General features: G+C 38.8%; 1 protein-coding gene across 36 annotated transcripts in view; it reads left to right on the top strand.

The window, feature by feature from the left end:
• The window catches only part of LIMCH1 (LIM and calponin homology domains 1), a 349,321-nt gene that overhangs the window by 300,590 nt on the left and 26,437 nt on the right, over nucleotides 1-22,294 (top strand). For all 36 annotated transcript variants that reach the window (XM_078367290.1, XM_078367286.1, XM_008993431.5 and 33 more), the window contains 4 exons: nucleotides 8,928-9,018; nucleotides 10,741-10,904; nucleotides 15,153-15,258; nucleotides 20,632-20,672. In XM_078367290.1, the coding sequence (XP_078223416.1) occupies nucleotides 8,928-9,018; nucleotides 10,741-10,904; nucleotides 15,153-15,258; nucleotides 20,632-20,672 (402 nt within the window). The remainder of the gene's footprint in view (nucleotides 1-8,927; nucleotides 9,019-10,740; nucleotides 10,905-15,152; nucleotides 15,259-20,631; nucleotides 20,673-22,294) is intronic.

The raw sequence follows: 22,294 nt of genomic DNA, 5'->3' as shown, positions 1-22,294 counted from the left end.
CAGCCTGGACTTCAATTTTACTTTTCATGTGCATACAGGTTACCACTGCTATGGATTTCTTGCAGATGATCCTGACACAGAGTATGAGTTCTGCTAACAGTGTGAGAACTTAGCTGGTAGAGTAAACATTAACTTATGCTCTTAAAATTTAAATTAGAAGCCCCCCAAATTAATTAGACATAGGGGTTGCATTGCTTTTCAGGGGCAGTTAATTCTTTTCTTACTTCTCTTTTGCCATTTTTCATGATGAGCATTTTCTAAACTTCCTACATAAAAAAAGATTTCACATTGATTACATATCCCCCAAAATATGTTGTTTTAAGAGAAGCCAAATTACCTGATCTTACAGAAACTATACCGTTTCAAAAGTTTATGCATGATCACATGGAGAAGGATGGCCTTCTGGACTTTCTTCTTAGAAACCAACCTGATCCTGGTCACCTATGGATGCAGGTCTAAACTCAGAAAATCCTGGGAGTCTTTTCCTTTTGTGTATTTCTTCCTAGGATAAATTGCCTAGTTGAGAGTAATTTCTAGTTCAGTGAACCCTAATGTTTCTGAATAGGTAGTAGTATTTATGGATCCTGTCTATAGTAATTTAGTCTCTTAAATCAACTATGGCAAGGGATATTGCATTACTTTCTGTGTTGGAAAATCTTTTTATATATCTCCCAGACTATAAGCAAAGTTGTTAGCTGTACTACATAGGACTGTGGCTCATTACTAAAGCACTCATCATACTCACATGCAGCATAGGACACCACAAGTTTTCCATTCAGAGTGTGTTATCCCAAGAGTCATTTGAAAAGAATCACTCTCCAGTAAACCTATCCTCATTTTATTTCTTTCTGCATGATTCCAAAAAAAGCATTTCTTGACTGTGTTACAGCCAGTATACTCCTGTTAAAAGAGAAATGGAATTAATTGGTCATGGCAAAATATGGTGGCCAACTTAGAATGGGTGGCTGTACTTCAGGGCCTCCCAGGGATTGATACCGGCTTGGACTTCATTTTCTGTTTCAAATTCACTTGCCTGATTCTGTGGGGCTGTCAAAAGATTAGTGTTCTTCTTTTTAAATAGTGTCTTTCTTCCAAAAACTGCATTCCCAACAGATACACTCTCTACAGAGGAGGAACTTCACCCACTACTAAAATGTCACAATTCCTTTAGGGTGAGCTAGAATTGTTCAAAGGGCACAGTAGCAGCAGTAGGCAGGAGCATGAATGCAGGATGGGAGGCAGAATGACAGAGAAGGCAGCACAGGACCTGCTCAGGGAAGGGATGCATGCGGAGCATCAGCGTCTGTACCTGGGACAGTCACTACAGATGATGTCATATCATTTCTTTAGTTTCCTTCTACCTCATCTTTCTGATTTGAAACTCTTAGGACTATCACTTTCTTACTTAGAACTGGATCCTAAATTAAGTTAGGAATTAAGAAAAATACTTTGTACCTCCTCATGCCAGATAATTCCCAATCATCTTCAGTTGAATCACCTTTATGGTAATAAGATTGTATAAGGACCTACTCTATTACTTGTTTTTTGGAATAGAAGAATAAATTTATAAACTCACTGGGGAAAAAGTTTCATAAAGCTACCAGAAAAGTATATAGAACAATTGAGAATTAAATGCAGACTCCAACTTAGGATGGTTCAACTTAACGATTTTCCAGCTCTATGATGGGGCAAAGGCAGTATATGTTAAATAGCAACTGCACTTCAGATTTTGAATTTTGATCTTTTCCTGGGCTAGTAATGTGCAGTAGGATACTCTCATGATGCTGGGCCTGGTTGTGAGTAAGCCCCAGCTCCCAGACAGCCACAAGATCATTAGGATAAACAACCAGTACTCTATAGTGCACTGAATCTCCAGATGATTTTGCCTAACTGTGAACGTTAAGTGTCCTGAGCATGTTGAAGGTAGGCTAGGCTAAACTATCGTGTTTGGTAAGTTAGGTGAATTCAGTACATCTTTGACTTAATGATATTTTCAATTTACAGTGGGTTTATTGGGATATAACTTTATCATAAGTCATGGAACGTCTGTACTAGCTGCTAGAGTAAGAAAACCAGAGGAATATAAGATTGCAAAGAATAGGCAAGATCCTCGTAGGTTCGGTTTAGTCTGGGAAGGTTTTATCTCAGATGTAGATTTCAATACTTGACAATAAGTATGGGATTTGTGTTGAAGAGGAGGAGGGGGTATTCTACACACCAGGAAGAGCAGGATCAAAGGCATGGACAGTGGTGAAGAGCCTACCAGAGGACCCCAAGAGGTGTAAGAGGTGTTGACGGTGCTGTATATTCCAGGCAGAGGGATCAGGTCCTCCTCTGGCCACCCCACCCCCTTGCCCCCAGTTATCCTTAAGATATTTCAGAAGTTTTGTTCATTTTGGCATCTCTGTTAAAGGCCCAGTGGAAACCTCACATTTTGTTTTTTCATTTAAAAATACTGGCTTCTGTAAGAAGATCTGTTAATAGCACACAACAGACTCCTAGAATATGACTGTAAAAGAATTTAGAAGGTTTTCTAATCTGAGGGCTAATATATCCTAAATTTAGTGGCCTACAGAAAGATACTTTAATGTATGTCTTCCGCAAAACTATTCCGGTGTTTTCTTGATTCATTGTCAGTTATATTTGTATCTGAAACTCTTCTTTCCTCAATGGCACCAAAATGATCCTTTTCAAAAATACCTAAAATACTTCATATACTAGATCAAAGGTCAGACTCCATCTGACCAAGTTAAACTGTCTGAGCCTCAATTTATATTTAAAGGGAAGTATAATAATAGCATATACCTCAGATGGTTATTGTGAGAATTCATGTCTCCAGGGCACTTAGCATGCTGTCAGGGTGACTAGACCACAGGTGCCCTTCAGCCATCTTTAATATTGTCATACAACAAGTGGGAGTAAGGAAGCTATAATATCGAATACATTTTTCAGAAGCTCAAAAAGGCAATCAGTATGAAGTTTTTTTGGATTAAAGTTAGATGGTCAAAAATTACCATCTTGAACAGATGTGAATTTCATGCAAATGAGATGAAATCCTTGTCATCTTCTAACTCAGCTTGTTAGTTGTTCCAATTGTAATTCTCTAGAAAACATACAGACGTGGACAGCTTTTTCTAGAAGACAGTTGTCCTTGTAGACACTTACTTGATTCTTCCTGCAGCCCCCCCGCCCTTTTTTTTTGGTTTTCTTTTTCCCTTTTGTAGACAATGGGATCTCACTATATCGCCCAGGCAGATCTCAAGCAATTCTCCAGGGCTCAAGTAATTCTCTCACCTCTGCCTCCCAAAGTGCTGGGATTACAGGCATGAACCGCCATGCCTGGCCCTTCCTGTAGCTCTTTTTGCCTCTTCTGTTGTTCCCTCCTTTCCAGTTCTGGCCCCTTCTGCCACCTAAACTCTTACGACTCCCACCCATCGACCCCTGTGTCTCTCCCTTCCATGCCTGTTCATCGGATCTCTCTCACCAACTCATGTCAAAGGATGTAGCCCATGCTCTCCCTCCTAGACAGCACCATCTCACCAGGTTTGTGGTAATTCTCCCTCACTGACCATGGGCCAAACTCACCTACTGGATATCTAAACTGCTTCATCTGCTTTTCTCAAACTAAGTCACCAGGTAGGTCTGTTTTTCCCATTTTAAAAAGCCCTAGGCCTTCCTCTTGAAAATTCAGTACTTATATTTTCCAATCTAGGAAAATTACAGACAATTGGATCTTTCTTGAAACATTGCATTTTGCAGTGAGAGCAGGGTGAAGGCATTTGAGTAGGTGCTGTTTTTCCTACAACTGAGACCAACTGCAAATTCCTTTTAGAAGGCAAATGTCAATAAACATTTCTTTAGAAACTGGTTTTCTCCATCTAGAAGTAGTTGTAAAATTGCTAGATTTGATGATTTTAAAAAGTCATTAAAGGTATGTAGATACAGATGCATTTACAGATTTCAAGAAAGCACATATCAGGGTAACTCAAGAATTAACCTAGCCTATCCAGTTACCTGGATCAAAACCTCATTATTTTTTTTTATTTGAAAAGTTTAGTACACACACAAAAAAGTTTAAGACATGGAGAGCCTGATTCTCCATATAGATTCTCTGTCTTTCAGTGGCAGTAGATATTTGGAAGTATAAAAGTAAAAAGAGAAACCCATGCACAGCATATGTGACACCTGGGTTGTGGTGCCAGAGCATAAATAGACTGATTTTCCAGGCTTGTGCCCAGATAAGTTATTCAAGACAAGAGCCAGGAAATCACCCAGAGTCACAAAACCATTGCTCAGGAAAGGACCTTGGACATCACTTGTTCCAGCCCATGGAGGTTAAATGATCAGTCCAAGCTTCCCGTCAACTCCGTGCTAGAAACTGGCTTAGCACCCAGGCCCTGGGTCTCAGGAGGGGGTGCCTGACCTCCTGCTTCACATTTCTAGTTCATCTTCCAGTGTCATTCTCTGGGCCAGTTCACCACCAAGATTCAAGTTAAAATGAGCAGCCAGATGCCAGGTAGGCTTTGGGTTAGACCATGTCTCTCTCAAGCCAGGAAACTGCCACCTCCCACCCAAGGCCCCAGGGCTGAGTCTGGCACCCAGGCGGTTTGGATCGAGTTCTCAGTTAAGGGGAAGCCAGCTCCTGGCTGAGTCCCATGCAACCTTTCTCTGCTCTCATTCATTCAAGTCCAGGGATCTGTTTTTATTTACTTGTTTTCATTCTTGAAAAAGTGTTACCAGTTGGAGAAGGGAAGGGCTCTCCTCTGTGGAGCTGTAACCAAAGAAAAATACAGGTCAGAAAACAATTTTTCCAGCAAGGCAGGTTTGTCTGAAGCCAGCCTCTGAGTGTATCACTGCCAACTTTGAATTCATTTCCTTTGAAGTAATGATGTGAGTACAAAAGTAATAAGCCTCTAGGATGGAGTATCCAGACATGAGTTAATTCACCTGGCTTTGGGGATTTCCCCTCATTTCAGATAGCCTATGTACATTGCAGAATACAGAAAACTGTGGAGAAAACATCAACTACCTATTACTCAAAGACACCCTGAAATTAATGCAAGATTTTTAGAAAGTGTGTATTCTTCTTTTTCTCAGTGTGTATGAAGTATTTTTGAATAGTTCCTGTTACTCAAATTGCTCACTTTTTCTCTTACTATACCTGAATATTTTGCTAGCAGTAGCCAGATTTTGATGACTAGTATACATGTAAACTAAGCTTGAGAGTATACATTCCATAAATAATGCATAATATTTATTTACTTAACAAAGATTCTGCATCTGGCCTCTAATCCCTCAGAACCTGGACTGAACAGAAATCTCCAAGATAAGCTGATGGCTGGGGCAGTTGGGTTTTCAGGAGCCCTAGGAAGGGGAGAGATTCCAGGAGCGGTCTAATCTTTTGCAGAATAAATGAGTGGGAGGTAGAGGAAAGAAAGGGAATGGAAAAAGCGGTTTGAATCATTTCAGCAATAATCGAGACTCTCAGGTGATAGATTGCCTGTCATGAATCAAAACCTTTAAATACTGGAGGACAACTTGGAACCGGTGTGACTCCAAGCCCAGATGATGGAGCGTTGAGGTCACCAGCACAGGCAGAGTTCCCACTTCCGCTGCCTACTAGCAGTATGACCCTGGGTAGGTCACTTAACCTCCTGGGCCTCAGTTTCTTCGTTTGTATAAAGGGAATCATATTGGTACCTACCTCCCAAGCTTGCTCTGAGAATTATGTGAGATGATTCTTATGAAGGGCCCAACAGCACTGACACGTGGCAAATGCAGTAAATACCGATTGTGATTTCTGCTGTTGCTACTATCATTTTACCACATCAAATGTCAGGATAACCTTTAAAGCATCCTTTTAAGGTAAGGTAAATTGGATTATCTGGAGTTTGGTGTTTGAGTGCTGAGCCATACAGAAATGCCTTGAGAAATGTGAGCATTCTTGAAAGTAGAAGTTCTCCGTTAGTCATGCCTAAGTGGTAAAACGTTGCTGGAATGTGGTGCGCTGGTACAATACACCTTAGTGAAGCAGTGCTTGAGCACCCTGTCCCTCTGCATCACACATTAGGTCTAAAGGGCTTCATGAATTATCTTCTTTCATTGATTCTAAGTGGCTCACTTTTCACATTTTAACATCTCTAAATCAGGATCTGTCTTATAATCAATAGTGTGTCATATTTAACAGATGGTGTGTTTTCTTAGTAGTACCTAAAGTAATAAAAAAATTGATAGTATTTTAGATTTAATAAAATATGTTCATTTCTTTGAACATTTTTGGTCTGGGGAGGCTTTGGCCCTGTTCTATAGTTATATATTTTGTTTATAGTGTTTGGAAACACCAGTGTTCTCAAGAGACTCATTCATCAATGTTTAATGGCAAATTGGTTTCCCAGCCTCAGATAGTTTTCTATAACCTAATCCTTTCGTGGGGAAGGCGAAGCTAAAAATAAGCATTTCTGCCAGTATTTTCCATATAGACATCATAAAACAAAAACACCATCATGTATTAATATTTCTACATGTGTGAGAAAGCACTTTAAATAATAAAACCCAACTTATTCTTTGCAATGCTAAACTGATTGATCTTCAAATCCTACTACCATGTTGGTGGTTCATATAGCAAACCATGTAAGCACACACATGTACTATAACCTAAATGTAATAAAAAAAGACCAGCTAATGATTTTTACTCATCAAGTCTCCTGCAGGGATTCAACTCAGACTTGTTGATATATTAAAATATTATAAAATCCATTAAATAATGCCAGGGTGATACATATATTTCTTGCCTAGGTTTTTAAAAGTGCATTTTAACTTAATATTATATTTTTCCAGAATTGATACATGAGTATTCATCATTAGAAAATGCCCATCTGATTATGAGGATTTCAAAACTACCCCATCCTCCAAAGAAAAGTCACATTTTTACAACTAAATGTTACTGTAAAACTTTTTAGAAACTTGAAAGTTTTGTTGTTAAAAATTTCTTTGTTTTTAATGAATTCGGTGATGGTTTCCACCAATGCATTAACTTTTAAGACCTTTCATTTTGAGAGGCAAATTTTGATTTATGGGTAAAATATATATACTTATGAGAGATGAATAAATGCATAGTTCTTGAGAACCCATGGGGATACTTTATGAAACATTCAATAATGCCTTTTCTGAAACCATTATCTTAAAACATTTGTAAAATTTATGCAATATTTTATACACACTTTAAAATCTAACTTTAGCTTTTTACAAGAAACTTCTACCAAAAAATGCAATAGTCATTAACTTACTCTCTTTAAGTCAAAATATAATCTAGCTAGAATTTAATTCAACATTTTATTTATTTTTACCAAGCAACTATTGTAATAGCAGGATAATTTTGGACTTCATTCTAGGGTCAATTGGCCCCAAATGAAAGACAAGGTAAAACTGCATTGATGTTGTTTTTCAATTACAGAAGTAATCATAGTCATTGTAGAACATTTGGGAATATATAAAATATATGTAAAGAGAAGGAAAAGTCACCCAAAATTTAAGCACATTAAAAATAATCACAATTGATATTTCATATTTTCTTACTATTTTTGATATATGTTAATATATGTATTAGCAGGTATATTTATGTGTATGTATAGGCATGTATATAATCTTATACATGTAAACATCAAGTATATGTAGTTTACATTTCCTATCATTAGACAGTATTTTCACATATCATTAAGTATTCAACATCTTATTTTTTCATAATTATATTCTTTTTATGGACATGTAGTAATTCAATTATTCCCCAATTGTTGGATATTTAAGTTGTTCCATTTTTTTTTTACTATTATAAATTCCATCAAGGATAAAACTGATACATTCAAGGTACTATTGAGAGAGAGGAACATAAGCACTGGAGTAATAACTTGAGGTATCATGGAGATGAACCTGACAGTGATGTGGCAAGTAGATAGTGAGGTCCAAATCACAGAGACCCCTTAGTGCAGAACAACGAGTAAAGGCAAACCTGGAGTCCCAGCCATAGAAACAGAAAAGAAGTGATGGATATGAAAATGGGTGTGTTGGGAACTTAGTAGGACTTGGCAAATGATGAATATTCATGAGGTATGAGTCAGAGATCAAAGTTTATGTGATGGGAAGAACTGGTGCCATAAACAGAAATTGTCAAATTTGGAGGAGAAGGACATTAACCCTAGAGGTGAAACCGAAGCTCTTGATGGACTCTCACAGCTAGAGATGAAAATACGAGTCATACACAGAGAATGTAATGGTGAATCCGTGGGAATAATTGATGTATCTGAAGGTCGTTCAGCACAGGTGAAGGAAAACAGGGTCCAGTTGAAATCTTTAAGAATGATCCATATTTTGATGAAAAGGAGTAAGAACTAGTGAGAGAAGAATAGGCTGAGAGTGGGGAGGAGAGGGAAAAGGAAAGAATGAATTAGAACTCTAATAATAGATTCACTGGGAGCCCAGGAAGGATGAGAACTTCAGACTAAAATCCACAGCACTAAGGGCCACAGGCAACTATGCCCAAGATAGGCCGATGAGAAGCTAATTGTAGCCTTTACAGAACCACAGAATGACTTCACTGGTGGTATGACCCTAAGCCAATTGAAAGGCGTTCATGAACAAGTGAGTGATAGCCATGATTTTGAACTTTTGATGATGAAAGAAAGGAAAATGTGGGATATATATCCAAGGCGGTCATAGGAGGTTTGGGGAGATAGTGACCTGCATGGATGTCCTGTTTCCGGTATAACATCTCCCTTCAGCCAATCCAGGCTGTCACCTTGAAGCTGCCTAGGAAGCAGAAGAGGGAATTTCTATGGGCAAACCACCTTGTTGGCCTAAAAATTACTGTTAAAAAATCATTTTTAGAACCTTTAAAGGAATAATTTATTCAAGGGGGGGAATCTCTTTTTCAGGCAACCACTGAGAAAATGGAACCGAATAGTCAAGAGGATGAGAATGATGGTGGAAAACTAAGAAAAGGGAATATAGAACTTGCCACATCAGGTTTGTTTCATAAGAGACTAGCTTTAAGGTAAATCATGGTAACTCTTAAGACGTAGTGGAAATAGTCAAGAATTTTTCCTACTTAGCCACAGAAAAGTAGAAATTAGACGCTAGGAGTGGTGTGGTTGTGCTGCCACCTAGAGGCTTCCTGGGGAAATTCTGACCATACGGTTAATGTTGCTATGAAAATAGGAGCCCATGCTTTTTTTTTTTTTTTTTAAAAAAAGGTACCCAGTTTTATTTTGTTTCTTAAATATTTATCTATATAATAATAAACAATATTGCTTCTTCCATATAAATCGTGCTAAAAATTGACGATAAAATTTGACACAGAGTAACAGCAATAGATAAACGAGAGATAAAAAATATATCATAAAAATAGATGCTGAAATGGTAAAGCTCATGAATAGTTAAAAAAAGGATAAAATAATGCTATGAATCTGGACAGTGAGTATAAATATGCTATGTTTATTGTTTTAGGAAGGAGGCCTGTCTTCCCTAAAGTCTTGTTCTTCAGTGTTTTTTTGCAGCCTTATCAGTATATTTAATACATTTCTTCTTTTGAGAAACCTTAAAACCTCTCACCCTCAGCTGGAGAATCGCTTGAACCCAGGAGGCGGAGGTTACAGTGAGCAGAGCAACAGAGCAAGACTCCGTCTCAAAAACAACACCAGCAACAAAAAAACTCTCACCCTCTTCCAATACCAAATTATTATTTTTATAAGTTCTTTCTCCAGTGTTAATTACCAAATAATTTTTAAGTGACATTTTGAAATAAATTAAATGTCACTTAATAATAGCATGTACTTTTTCAAACTAGATTGTGCCTTCATGTTTAGATATGCCCCCTTAGGTGGTGACTTTTCCACCCCTTCTAAAGTGAACCTAATTCTTCTTTATGTATCAGAGAACACTTTATTTTCATTGCACTATATGCATATATCCCACACTCCATAACATATTCCAATTAAGAAATTCTGATGTTAAAAAAGGAGCACTGAAATACAAAAATGGAAGCATCAGTTTGCCGCTCATTCACGGGAATGTAGAGGCTGGGTACAGTGGCTCACACCTGTAATCCCAGCTCTTTGGGAGGCCGAGGCGGGTGGATCATGAGGTCAGGAGATCGAGACCATCCTGGCCAACATGATGAAACCCTGTCTCTACTAAAATATAAAAATTAGCTGGGCGTGGTAGCACGAGCCTGTAGTCCCAGCTACTCAGGAGGCTCAGGCAGGAGAAAGGCTTGAACCCAGGAGGTGGAGGTTGCAGTGAGCCAAGATCACACTACTGCACTCCAGCCTGGCACCTGGCAACAGAGCGAGACTGGGCCTCAAAAAAAAGAAAAAAAAGGAAAGAAAATCACCTGTAGATGTTCTCTTATCCAGCCCATCTGCCATGATCATGATATATTTGTGTCAGCATTCTGTTTCATGTAGTATTATTCAGATATAAACCTTGACCCTTACTAAAAACTTCAGTTCTTCATAGTGTGGCGATAGGATATATTTTTTGTTGCCTGTTGTTCTATAATAATGAAAGAGCTTTGGGAATTCTAGCATCTTAGGTTCTCTTATACCACTCAGCACACTGTCATCCAACTTATATTGCCAGGACAGGATATGGACTGAAGGTACTTCATGGCATTGTAGAATAAATGGTCCTATAGTTACTTGATTTTCTTTTTTTTTCTCTATGTTTCTGGATGTAACTCCATTGCAGAACCACAGCATTTTACAACAACTGTGACTCGATGCAGCCCTACTGTGGCCTTTGTGGAATTTCCCTCCAGCCCCCAGCTGAAGAATGATGTGCCAGAAGAAAAAGACCAGAATAAACAAGAAAATGAAATGAGTGGAAAGGTGGAGTTGGTACTGTCGCAAAAGGTGAGGAAAGTGGTTTAAACCTGCAAGTTAACACGGACCCATATTGCAGCTAGCTGCTACTGTGGCAGTTGTGAATAATGAAAATTTATTTTCTCTCCTCATCTTTTTCCCTATCTTTAATCTGTAGGTTTTTATGTTTGTTTGTTTTTTTGTGAGATGGAGTTTTGCTCTTGTTGCTCAGGCTGGAGTGCAGTGGCGCAATCTCAGCTCACTGTAACTTCCAACTCCCGGGTTCAAGTGATTCTCCTACCTCAGCCTTCCAAGTAGCTGGGACTACAGGCATTCGCCAACATGCCCAGCTAATTTTTGTATTTTTAGTAGAGACAGAGTTTCACCATGTTTGCCAGGCTGTCTTGAACTCCTTACCTCAGGTAATCCACCTGCCTCAGCCTCCCAGAGTGCCAGGATTATAGGCATGAGCCACAGCGCCTGGCCCTAATCCATAGTTTTTCTAAATATAAATATGCTGCTTGTTCACTGTTAAATATTGAGAGTGTGTGTGTGTGTGTATATATATATATATATATATATATATATATATATAGAGAGAGAGAGAGAGAGAGAGAGAGAGAGAGATATCCAGTACATAGAAAGTTATACACATATTGATAGGTAATAAATGTATCAAGTAATATATTTTTAAAATATATAAATAAACATAGAAATAGAATGAGAGAAGGCATAAAAATCACTGAAACATACCTCTATTAGTAACATTCGGTAAATGTTCTTTCAACATCTTTTAAAACTTACTTTAAATCATTGATTTTTTAATTCTGAGGAGTTCAGTACAAAGAAAAGTATGGTATCATAAAAGTTCTAAAGCCTTACAGTTAGGTTTTAGTTTGCTGTATGTATTTGCTTATTTGCTTTTTAACCTATCAGCTTACTAGCTGGCCTCTTTCCAGTATTTGTTAGCAATGATACTTCTGATGCCCCTGGATTTGGATGACAAGAAACCTAGAAAATTATTATTCTGATGTAATAGACTTTAAAGTCTTGTTTTTATTAAGTTTTCTTCCTTGTTTAGAGTCTCATCTTATTCACATTAGTTTGATTTGTTTTCAGGTACATAGTCTAAAAATATTCATCAGTTACATCAGTAAATCTCAACCTCGATTACCCTTGAGAATTAAAAAAAAATCAAGCTAGCTGGGTATGGTAGCTCACAATTGTAATCCCAGCACTTTGGAGGCCAGGGCAGGAGGATCACTTGAGCCTAGGAGTTCAATACCAGCCTGGGAAGCCCAGAAAGTCTTTGTCTCAACAATAATAATAATAATAATAAATTAGCCAGGCATGGTAGTGAGAACCTGTAGTTGCAGGTACTCTGAAGACAGGTGGGAGGATCACTTAGCCCAGGAGGTCAAGGCTGTGGTAAGCCATGTTTACACCACTGTACTCTAACCTGGACAACAGAGAAAGACCCCATCTCAAAAACAAACAACAATCCAAGCCCATTCCACACCAAACAAATTAGAATCTCTGGAGGCAGAGCCCAGGCATCTGTAGTTTTTAAAGCTCCCAGGTAATTTTAATGGGCTACCAAGACAGGAAACCACTGACTTTCACAACTGGAAGACTATATGTGGTGGCATCCCAGCTTTAAAAATGAATCCTCAATTCGGATCTGACTTTAAAGTGAAAAATCTACCACTTGCGGTTCCAGTTTATTCATCATTTACTCAACCAGTATTGGCTGTGGACCTACTCTATCATGCCTGGCCCTGTGCGAGGTACTGCGTAGTCAGCAGTGAACATCAGGCAGCCCCTGGCCTTAGGAGCTGAGAATGATGTATCCTTGGCAGAGCCTCTAAAATGGTTGCTGCCTTGATGCCTTTTCAATATTTCAGACCATAGCTATTCCTTTTTTTTTTTTGAGACAGAGTCTTGCTCTGTTGCCCAGGCTGGAGTGCAGGGGCATGATCTCGGCTCACTGCAGCCTCCGCCTCTTGGGTTCAAGTGACTCTCCTGCCTCAGCTTCCTGAGTAGCTGGGACTACAGGCGCATGCCACCATGCCCAGCTGATTTTTGTGTTTTCAGTAGAGATGGGATTTTACCATGTTGGCCAGGATGGTCTTCTCAATCTCTTGAATTTGTGATCTGCCCACCTCAGCCTCCCAAAGTGCTGGGATTACAGGCGTGAGCCACTGCGCCTGGCCCTATTCCTCATTTTTATAGAGAATTAAAGAATGGTCTGCAGGTCTGGAAGGGAGAACTAAATGGGGGTCAAATGTTGGGAGGCAGGCAGAATTTCCCGCCTTTGCAGGTTTCACTTTATCCACACCAGACTAGAAGTCATTATTTATTATCTTTCCAAGTTTGCTTGCTTTTCCCACTTAAATCTAGGCCAAAAGGAAAAATCTGTATCATTGCAAGAAAAAAAATTTAACTTGAACGGAATGAATATCCTAAGTAAAAGTAGTCATTGCAAACCTCAGCTGTGCAACCTCATCTTGGAGTCCATTCGTGGATCAGCAGAGTCACACCTGCCCTACTCTGGAAAAAATTGTTTCCAGGAGTTCTTCAGTTTGTTTGTGTGTATGTTTTTGTGCATTTTTCTTTCTGGTCATCTGGTAAACATTATTCTCGGGATATTTTTTAAAGCATAAAGTAAAATATGCAGGATTACCAAGTATTCTTGGTATCATGTGGTACCAAGTATATGTAGCCCCGGAATCCTGTTTTGTTGACTCTAGGATAAGAGCCCTACCAGTTGATGAGCAAATGGAATCATGGTCTTTGAATCCAGTGCTTTTCTCACTTAGACTATGTGAATTTCTCCCTTTTCTTCCTTTCCTATTGTGCAGTCAGCTCTTAGATAAAGGGAGCATGGTAGCCACCATGATTGCAGCAGCTTTTATTTTCTGATTTCACTTGGGAGTGTTCCCTTTATAAAACAAAGCACCCATGCTTACAGGCTGACCATTTTATATAGCAGCCATTTTGAGCATTGCTGATGAGTCTTAACTGTTTCATTGACAACCAGGCATTACTGAAACATGTTTTTGCCAGCCTCCATTATGAGGAAATGATATGAGGTTAATGATTGGTGGGTTGTCAGCTTGGGAAGGCTACACCTTAGCATTTGCTGTGTAGCACCAACATTCATTTGGACACCTGGTTAACCTCTGTAATGCAGAATGAGGTGGTTAGTTTTCTTCAGGAAGAGTTCAATATATTATTCATAAAGAACAATAATTTTTTCTGAGGGTAAATTCTAACATTAATTTGTTCTGAGGACCAAATTAGGGATCAGGGTATGATGAAGCAAGTGCTCTGTTGTCTCATTTGCCCTGAGGTCATTTATCTGTCAGGAACACAGCCACCAGCCAAAGAGTGAATCAGAGAAGGTCCTGTGAGCAGCTAAAAAGACATAAACTTTTACAACCACACTCTTCATTCAGACCTATGCGCAGTGTCTACTGATGCTTATTTTACACATTTTTGTCTTAATAAGTTTGGTAATCCAGTCTTTCAGTGATCAGTTGATTAGAAGCAACAAATCATAAGGGTGCTTCTACTAAAGGTCATTCAGATTAGGGAGAAACAAAATTAAGCATCAATAACAAGAAAAATCTATTTTACAAAGCAAACATAAGAATTTTTAAATCTGTAATTTTGGAATTGACAAGTAGTCAAATGTGCCTCAAAAATTCCCTAGGAGTATCAGATACTAAGGCATCGTTTGATGGTGGTTATTTATAATAATGCTTCTTTGTCAACAGGCAAAGTATATTGTCTTTCATGTGCTTTGCATAAATTCATGGGGGGTTATGTAATGTCTTGAGAATAATGGCCATTGAAAAGTAATATTACTTTAATGTTTAGCACTTATAGAGTAATATTTGTTTTAATTATCTTAGGTGGAAGATCTAATTTCCTGGTATTACAAATTCAGTTTTGTGTGGTAGCATGAAGAGAATTTGTGACCGCTCAGTAAGAAAATAAGAGGGAGTAATGTTTAATTCCAAAGATGGAATGTTGTCTTCTGGTTTGGAGAAAAGTGATCATCTCATTTTTATTCTCTTGTTTGATTTACCTAAGAAAATGGACTCTATTAATGTAGAGAAGGATGAAAGTGCTTAGGGAAGGAACAAAAAATTAAATGTTTAAAGTTAAAGTTGAATGTTAAATGTTTGAACTGATTGACTTCCATAATAGCCATGGATCCTTACCTTTTATGTCACCTGTGCATTTATCAATGGACAATTCCTATAATGTTTGTGGCTGTTGTTCATTGTCCAGGTGGTAAAGCCAAAATCTCCAGAGCCAGAAGCAACGCTGACATATCCATTTCTGGACAAAATGCCTGAAGCCAACCAACTACATTTGCCAAATCTCAGTTCTCAAGGTAAAGAGAAGGATATGTTTTATTGTAGGTCTACATGTTCTGCTGGGCCCATCTGTGGTAAAATACTACTTAATTTAAAGGAAGATTACGTTTTTTATGTTGATATTCCTTTAGCCAGGGTGTTTGCCAGAGTCTGTGATAGCTGAATTTATGACTTCAGAATGGAAAGTTGGAGCTGGATTCTCTGTTTGACCAGACCAGGAACCCTAGCTGCCAGGGCCATTTGGTCTGCCAGGTACTATGGGCACAATAGTGCTGATACAAGTGTTAGAGCTTTAAAAATGTTGTATTATCTCCAAAATAGAAAAAGATAGTCACAAAATCAGAAATTAATATACTCAGTACAACGTTTAATATTATGTCTGTTTCACTGTTCATTCTGGTCTTCATGAATGTCATTTACCTTGACAATAATTTTGAGAAAAAGCCAGATTTTTTTTAACTCTATCATAATTCCTGAGTGCATGATGATTATTGAGAAATCATTCACCATTATAGATTAAACAGGTTATAGACATTTTAATCTTCCCCAAAATTATTTGTGTGTATATATATATATATATATGTGAGAAATATATGCGTGTGTATATGTACATACGAGGACTTTAAAATGTTTAACACATACATACTGAGGATATATTTTCATATGTTTGATATATTTTAATGTGTTTGACATAATGTGGGAAGGGGTTGCTTCTAGAAATATGGGCATTTAGGGCCTATAAGAAGGTCTTAAAATGGCACCGACCACTGCAAATTCCCTAAGTACTGTGTAGACCATATACAGGGTTGTGAATTTACCCCTTTACTCTTTAAGAATCAATTTGAATCCCTTCATCCTAGTGGGAATCCCAGGTGCCCATGACCACCAGAAAGGACCCTGAGCGATGTGAACAGCAGAGGATGGGTTCTGAGAATTCCACAACCCAGAGAGACTGTCCTTCAAAACAGACCACTGAGTTTTACTGCTGTGAGATCTCTCTAGATGTAGAAACAGGGCTGGATGTGGTGGCTTACACCTATAATCCCAACACTGGGAGGCTGAGATAGGAGTAGCACTTGAGGCCAGGAGTTTGAGACCAACCTAGGCAACATAACAAGACTTTGTCACTATCCAAAACATAAAATTAAATGTAAATTAAAGCTTTTTTTAAAAAGAAAAGAAAAACAGCATTCAGGATGCAAGAACTGTTGGGTTTCTTGGTTTTTTTTTTTGTTGTTGTTGTTTATTTGTTTTAAATAGACTTTCCCCAGTGCATTTTATAGATTTAGCTTGTTTACTTTTCTTTTAATTGGTGGGCAGCTATTTGAGCCACTGGCGGAATCTGAGTTGGCTTCCATTAGCTGTTACTGATGTTTGGCAGATAAATTGGGCTTTATCTACAGCTGTTGGGAAGAATTAACTGTGTAGGTACTGATGGTTACTAGGTTTTGTTTTTTGGGTTTTTTATGTGTGTGTGATAGAGTCTCACTCTGTCACCAGGCTAGAGTGCAGTGGTGTGATCTTGGCTCACTGCAACCTCTGCCTCCCAGATCCAAGTGATTCTTCTGCCTCAGCCTCCCAAGTAACTAGGATTACAGGCATGCCCTGCCATGTGCATCTAAGTCTTTGCATTTTTAGTAGAGGCGAGGTTTCACCATGTTGGCCAGGATGGTCTCAATCTCCTGACCTCGTGATCTACCTGCCTCAGCTCCCCAAAGTGCTGGGATTCAGACGTGAGCCACTGTACCGAGGCAGTTACTAGGTTCTTAATGTGGAAACAAGTTCGATACTGTTTTCAAAGCATTTGTCTTAAATTTGTCAGTCCTACTGTCCTGAAGGGAATTGACAAAAATAAGTATTACAACTGGGCCAGCAAATGGCCATATTTGGACCACTTTTAATTCTGCCCTAATTCTAGTACTTTGTAATTGTGTAGATAAGCAGTATAGAGGGAATATTTTAAGCCATGTTAATTTTAAGCCATGTTAAACCATGTTTTGTTTTCTTATCAATTTACACATTCCATTAGTTATTATGACACATTTTGATTTTGTAAAATGTGCTGTTGAATTAAGAGACTTTACTTCATTCTTTACCCAAGTTGAATGATTAAAAAACAAAATTTAGTCGAGTACTGAAACATTTCAAAATTTATTCTTTAAGATAGAATTATATTTGGAGTACACCAGTTGTATATTTGTATTAGCTCGCTTTCATGCTGCTGTTAAAGACATACCTGAGACTGGGTAATTTATAAAGGAAAGAGGTTTCATTGACTCACAGTTCCACATGGCTGGGGAGGCCTCATAATCATGGTGGAAGATGAAGGAAGAGCAAAGGGATGTCTTACATGGTAGCCGGCAAAGAGAGGGTTTGTGCAGGGAAGTCCCCTTTATAAAACCATCAGCTCTCATGAGACTTACTCACTATCATGAGAACAGCACAAGAAAGACCTGCCCTCATGATTCAGTTACCTCCCACCAGGTCCTTCTCATGGTACATGGGAATTATGGGAGCTACAATGCAAGATTTGAGTGGGGGCACAGCCCAACCATATCAATACTTGTACTGGTTCATGGAAACTGTAATTATAGCTGCAGGCTCTGGAGACAGAATGCCTGGGTTCAAATTTTTGTGTGTCTAGTTCTTAGCTCTGTGACCTTACCCATCAGATTTTCCTTCACCTCTAATCAGCACCTGTAAACTGGACATAATAGTAGTACTAACCTCATAGGGATATTAGAAGTATCAAATGGGAGAATCCAGAGAAAGTGTTTAGCTCAAAACCTGGCCCAGAATAAGCATTCATAATGTAGTCTAGTAATTGTAGAATAGCAGCAGGAGGAGTAAAAGAATAGAGCAAGAACCAGGCAGAAATAAAGTATTCTTGAATCCTTTCTTTTCTTTTCTTTTTTTTTTGAGACAGAGTTTTTCTGTTGTTACCCAGGCTGGAGTGCAATGGCGCGATCTTGGCTCACCGCAACCTCCGCCTTCTGGGTTCAAGCAATTCTCCGGCCTCAGCCTCCCGAGTAGCTAGGATTACAGGCACACACCGCCATGCCCAGCTAATTTTTGTATTTTTAGTACAGACAGGGTTTCACCTTGTTGACCAGGATGGTCTTGATCTCTTGACCTCGTGATCCACCTGCCTCGGCCTCCCAAAGTGCTGGGATTATAGGCGTGAGCCACCACGCCCGGCAGAATCCTTTCTTTAAAATCAGAGTGTTCACAAAGAAAACAAGAGTGTTTATGTTGTTGAGATCCAGTTTTACACTGGATCCAGTAGTTCTCAAACACTGGTGTGTGCCAGAGTCCCTGTAGTGCTCGGAGCCCACTCTCAGTTTCTGATTCAGTAGGTCTAGGCTGGGGCCAGAGGATTTGCATTGTTTACAGGTTCCCAGGTGATGCTGATGCTGCACATCTAGGGACCACACTCCGACAACCACTGGCCTCAAGTATTTATTTAAATTGTGCACCAAAGATATCATTGATTAATATGAAAATAACAGTAATAGTTGCTTGAAGTTTATAAAGTTCCTGTCTTTCAAGAAGCAAAAAACCTTTAGTAAATGTAAGCTTAAAATACATGATTTGTTTTCAATTGGGATGGGGAGATGGGGGAGGCATAGGTCTCTGCCCAGCACCCATTTGAGGGACTGGTCTGAAGACAAGCATCAAGTCCAAGGGAACTCTAGAGTTAGGATCAGGAATCCTGCAGCCCACCTAATACTTTCTCCCCCAGAAAGTAGTCTCTCCCCCATTTCTATAAAGTCATCCATTTATAGACTGGTCATACAGGTCACTGAAGATCTGCTGGTCGACCCTAAAGATGTTCCACAGGCTTTCCTTAAACACACGCACATGCAATCAGTCTTTAAATGCCCTGAAAACATTCATAAAATATATTTGAAAGTGACAAATTTCCTTTTCTCAACTGTCTCTCAGCAGCAGAATAAGATCTCAAATTGATGTTTCAGTAAAATGTATGCACATTAAAAACAGATTTTTTCAAATTGAGAATAACAGGCTAGAACAGCAGAGTTTAAGGATGCAAATCCTTGCTATGAGCTCTGTGTGTTTGTTACCACCACATACAGGCATATACACAGCCTTTATTTATACATACAAAAAGACTTCTGCCACAGACTTCTGTACATAACCTTTACAAAGTGTGATGTATATGAAATAGTGATTAAACCACCCATCTTCACTGCCTTGTATACTTTTCTAGTGTTCTCCAAAAAGCAATACAAACTGTACATTTTTGTTTTTGCATAGTATATCATCCTGTCATTTTGAGATTTAACATTTTAACACTATCACCATTAGGTATGAGCCTATGAAATTCACCTAACACCAAAGAAGACAAACAATAGGATAAACTGTCCCAGTCTGTTGATTTTGTCCATGTCTTCAGTTTTATATATGTGTTAATAAGACATTTTGTGCTGTAGATTTACTGACTCTCAATTCTGATATCGACTACAGCCAACCCTCCTTTAGTACTTGGGAGCATGATTCTATTCAGTTCTCACCCCAGTTTTCACGGTTTTCTGTTTGTTCTGTTCTGCCATCTGATCTAGAGTCGCCTGGCACTGCCAGTGTTCCGCTTAGAGTTCAGAACTCTTGGCGCCGATCCCAGTTTTTCTCTCAGTCAGGTAAACTGCATACTGGGTAGCTATATTTCTTCTGTGTGAAAATCCATGTTGGGGCAATCAGTGATGTCTGGCACTTGTCTTCATTTCTGATTTCGGGGAAAAAATTATTTCTCATGCACAGTTAGCAAAGAGCTAGCTCTGATATCACTACCAGTTATGCTAAAATCCGGGGCAGGGGGAATCACAGAACTTCATGTTGATTTCAAGAATTCAAAGAAATAATAATATTCATCACTTTCTTGATAGTTCCCTGCTTAAAAAACAAACAAAAAAGATTTAAAACATTTACCAGAAACTGATCATGGTTCTCTTGTTAACTGTGTCACTGTGTTGGCTTCCTGGGTGACATCTAGCCTCTCTTTATATGGTACTTCTCTATGCCAGACAGTGAGGGAACTGCTCAGTCAAGCCAGAATGCAAGGTGCATTAAGAACCAGTACTAATAGGAATAGTTGTTGCTTTCTGTAGTCTAGTACCTGGTGTTAATTGATACAATCAATCATTTGATGGTGGTTGTAACTTCTTTTGGTGATGGGTGCAACCTGCTACAGGGGTTGTCTGCTTTATTATAATTTTCTAATGCTGTTGGCTTACCACACACACATACACAAACAAAAAATTGATTTAAAGCTGATGTAGGCACTACATTCCACTGATAGGATTGAAAACAAAGACAATTAAAAGATAGTCACATTCAAACCTTTTTTTTTTCATTCTTTTCTCTCTGTGCAGTGGATTCTCCAAGCAGTGAAAAGTCACCTGTTACGACACCTGTAAGTCACTCATTTTAACGAATAAGATTATGAGTTAGTGTGATTTTAATTTATAACATTTGATTTGCTTAAAGAGTATTCAACCAAAATTGAGACCCAAACAATTGATTTTTAAAAGAATAATTGAAAGTCACACATAATGCCATCAGGTAAATTATGAAGACATGGATTATCATTATATGGAATTGTTATTATGCCTGAAAATAATTGATAAGTCAAGAAAGCAAAATAAGAATTGATATTGATTATGGTGGGCTTCTTGGATTAGCTATTGGGAGCAGGGGGAGGGGGGTGGGAGGAGGATTCATTTACATATCAGGCACTATGCTAGAGGCTTCTGAATAATTATTTTAATTAAGGCTCATAACAATTTCAAAAGAAAAGTACTGTCATCTTATTGTACAGTCAAAGAAGATGAGGTTCAAAGAAGTTATATAACACCTTCAGGGCTACACAATTAAATTGTTCCAAGAGGCAATTAAAATGAATGTGACAGACTGGGCATGATGGCTCACACCTGTAATCCCAGCACTTTGGTAGGCCGAGGTAAGTGGATCACTTAAGGTCAAGAGTTCAAGACCAACCTGGCCAACATGGTGAAATCTTTCTCTACTAAAAATACAAAAATTAGCTGGGTGTGGTGGCAGGCACCTGTAACCCCAGCTACTCAGGAGGCTGAGGCAGGAGAATTGCCTCAACTCAGGAGGAAGAGGTTGCAGTAAGCCAAGATTCCAACACTGCACTGCAGCCTGGGCAACAGAGTGAGACTATCGCAAAGAAAGAATAGAATAGAATAATAAAAAAATAGAATATGACAGTAGGAATTAGTATTAAAACTGACAATTTCTGTAGACACATTTTTTTTTAATGCACCTCATTTTTTAACATAAGGATAATGCTTGAACATAGTATATTGTTGGCAGACGGGACCTAGGTTATTGGCCCACTTGTATTTGACTATTCTGTGAGCATTATGGCCATCCCAATCAATTGCAGGAAGCACAGAGCTTTCCAAGATACCTAAGCTCTAATTTTTGCACCCCTTCTCATAATCAGTATTTGACCAATATTAACTATAATGTTGCTTTGCCTTTTGTATTTTAATTAAATAAAGTATTTGTGAATTAAAATAAGACACAAGATGCTGTGGAAATTCCTTGCTGCTGCATGACATCTGAAGCTGGTGTTTCTAATCTTGGGCCTATCTTCCTTGTTCGCCCTCTGAAATTCCCATTAGATTTGGAGAGTTACTATTTTTTTTTTTTTTAGGTGGTGTCTCACTCTGTTGCCCAGGCTGGAGTGCAGTGGTGTGATCTTGGCTCATTGCAACCTCCACCTCCTGGGTTCAAGTGATTTTCCTGCCTCAGCCTCATGAGTAGTGGGGACTGCAGGCACGTGCTACCAAGCCCAGCTAATTTTTTGTATTGTTAGTAGAGATGGGGTTTCACCATGTTAGCCACAATAGTCTCTATCTCCTGACCTCATGATCCACCTGCCCCAGCTTCCCAAAGTGCTGGGATTAAAGGTGTGAGCCACTGCACCTGGCCTACATTTGGAGACTTCCTCTGTGGCACAACCAACTGTAGCATTGCCCTTGAGCAGCCTGGGCTCAGCCACATAAT

Source organism: Callithrix jacchus, chromosome 3, assembly GCF_049354715.1.
Source record: "Callithrix jacchus isolate 240 chromosome 3, calJac240_pri, whole genome shotgun sequence".
Classification (NCBI taxonomy): Eukaryota; Metazoa; Chordata; class Mammalia; order Primates; family Cebidae; genus Callithrix; species Callithrix jacchus.
The sequence above is the reverse complement of the archived record's forward strand: the minus strand, read 5'-3'. Positions and strand labels throughout refer to the sequence as shown.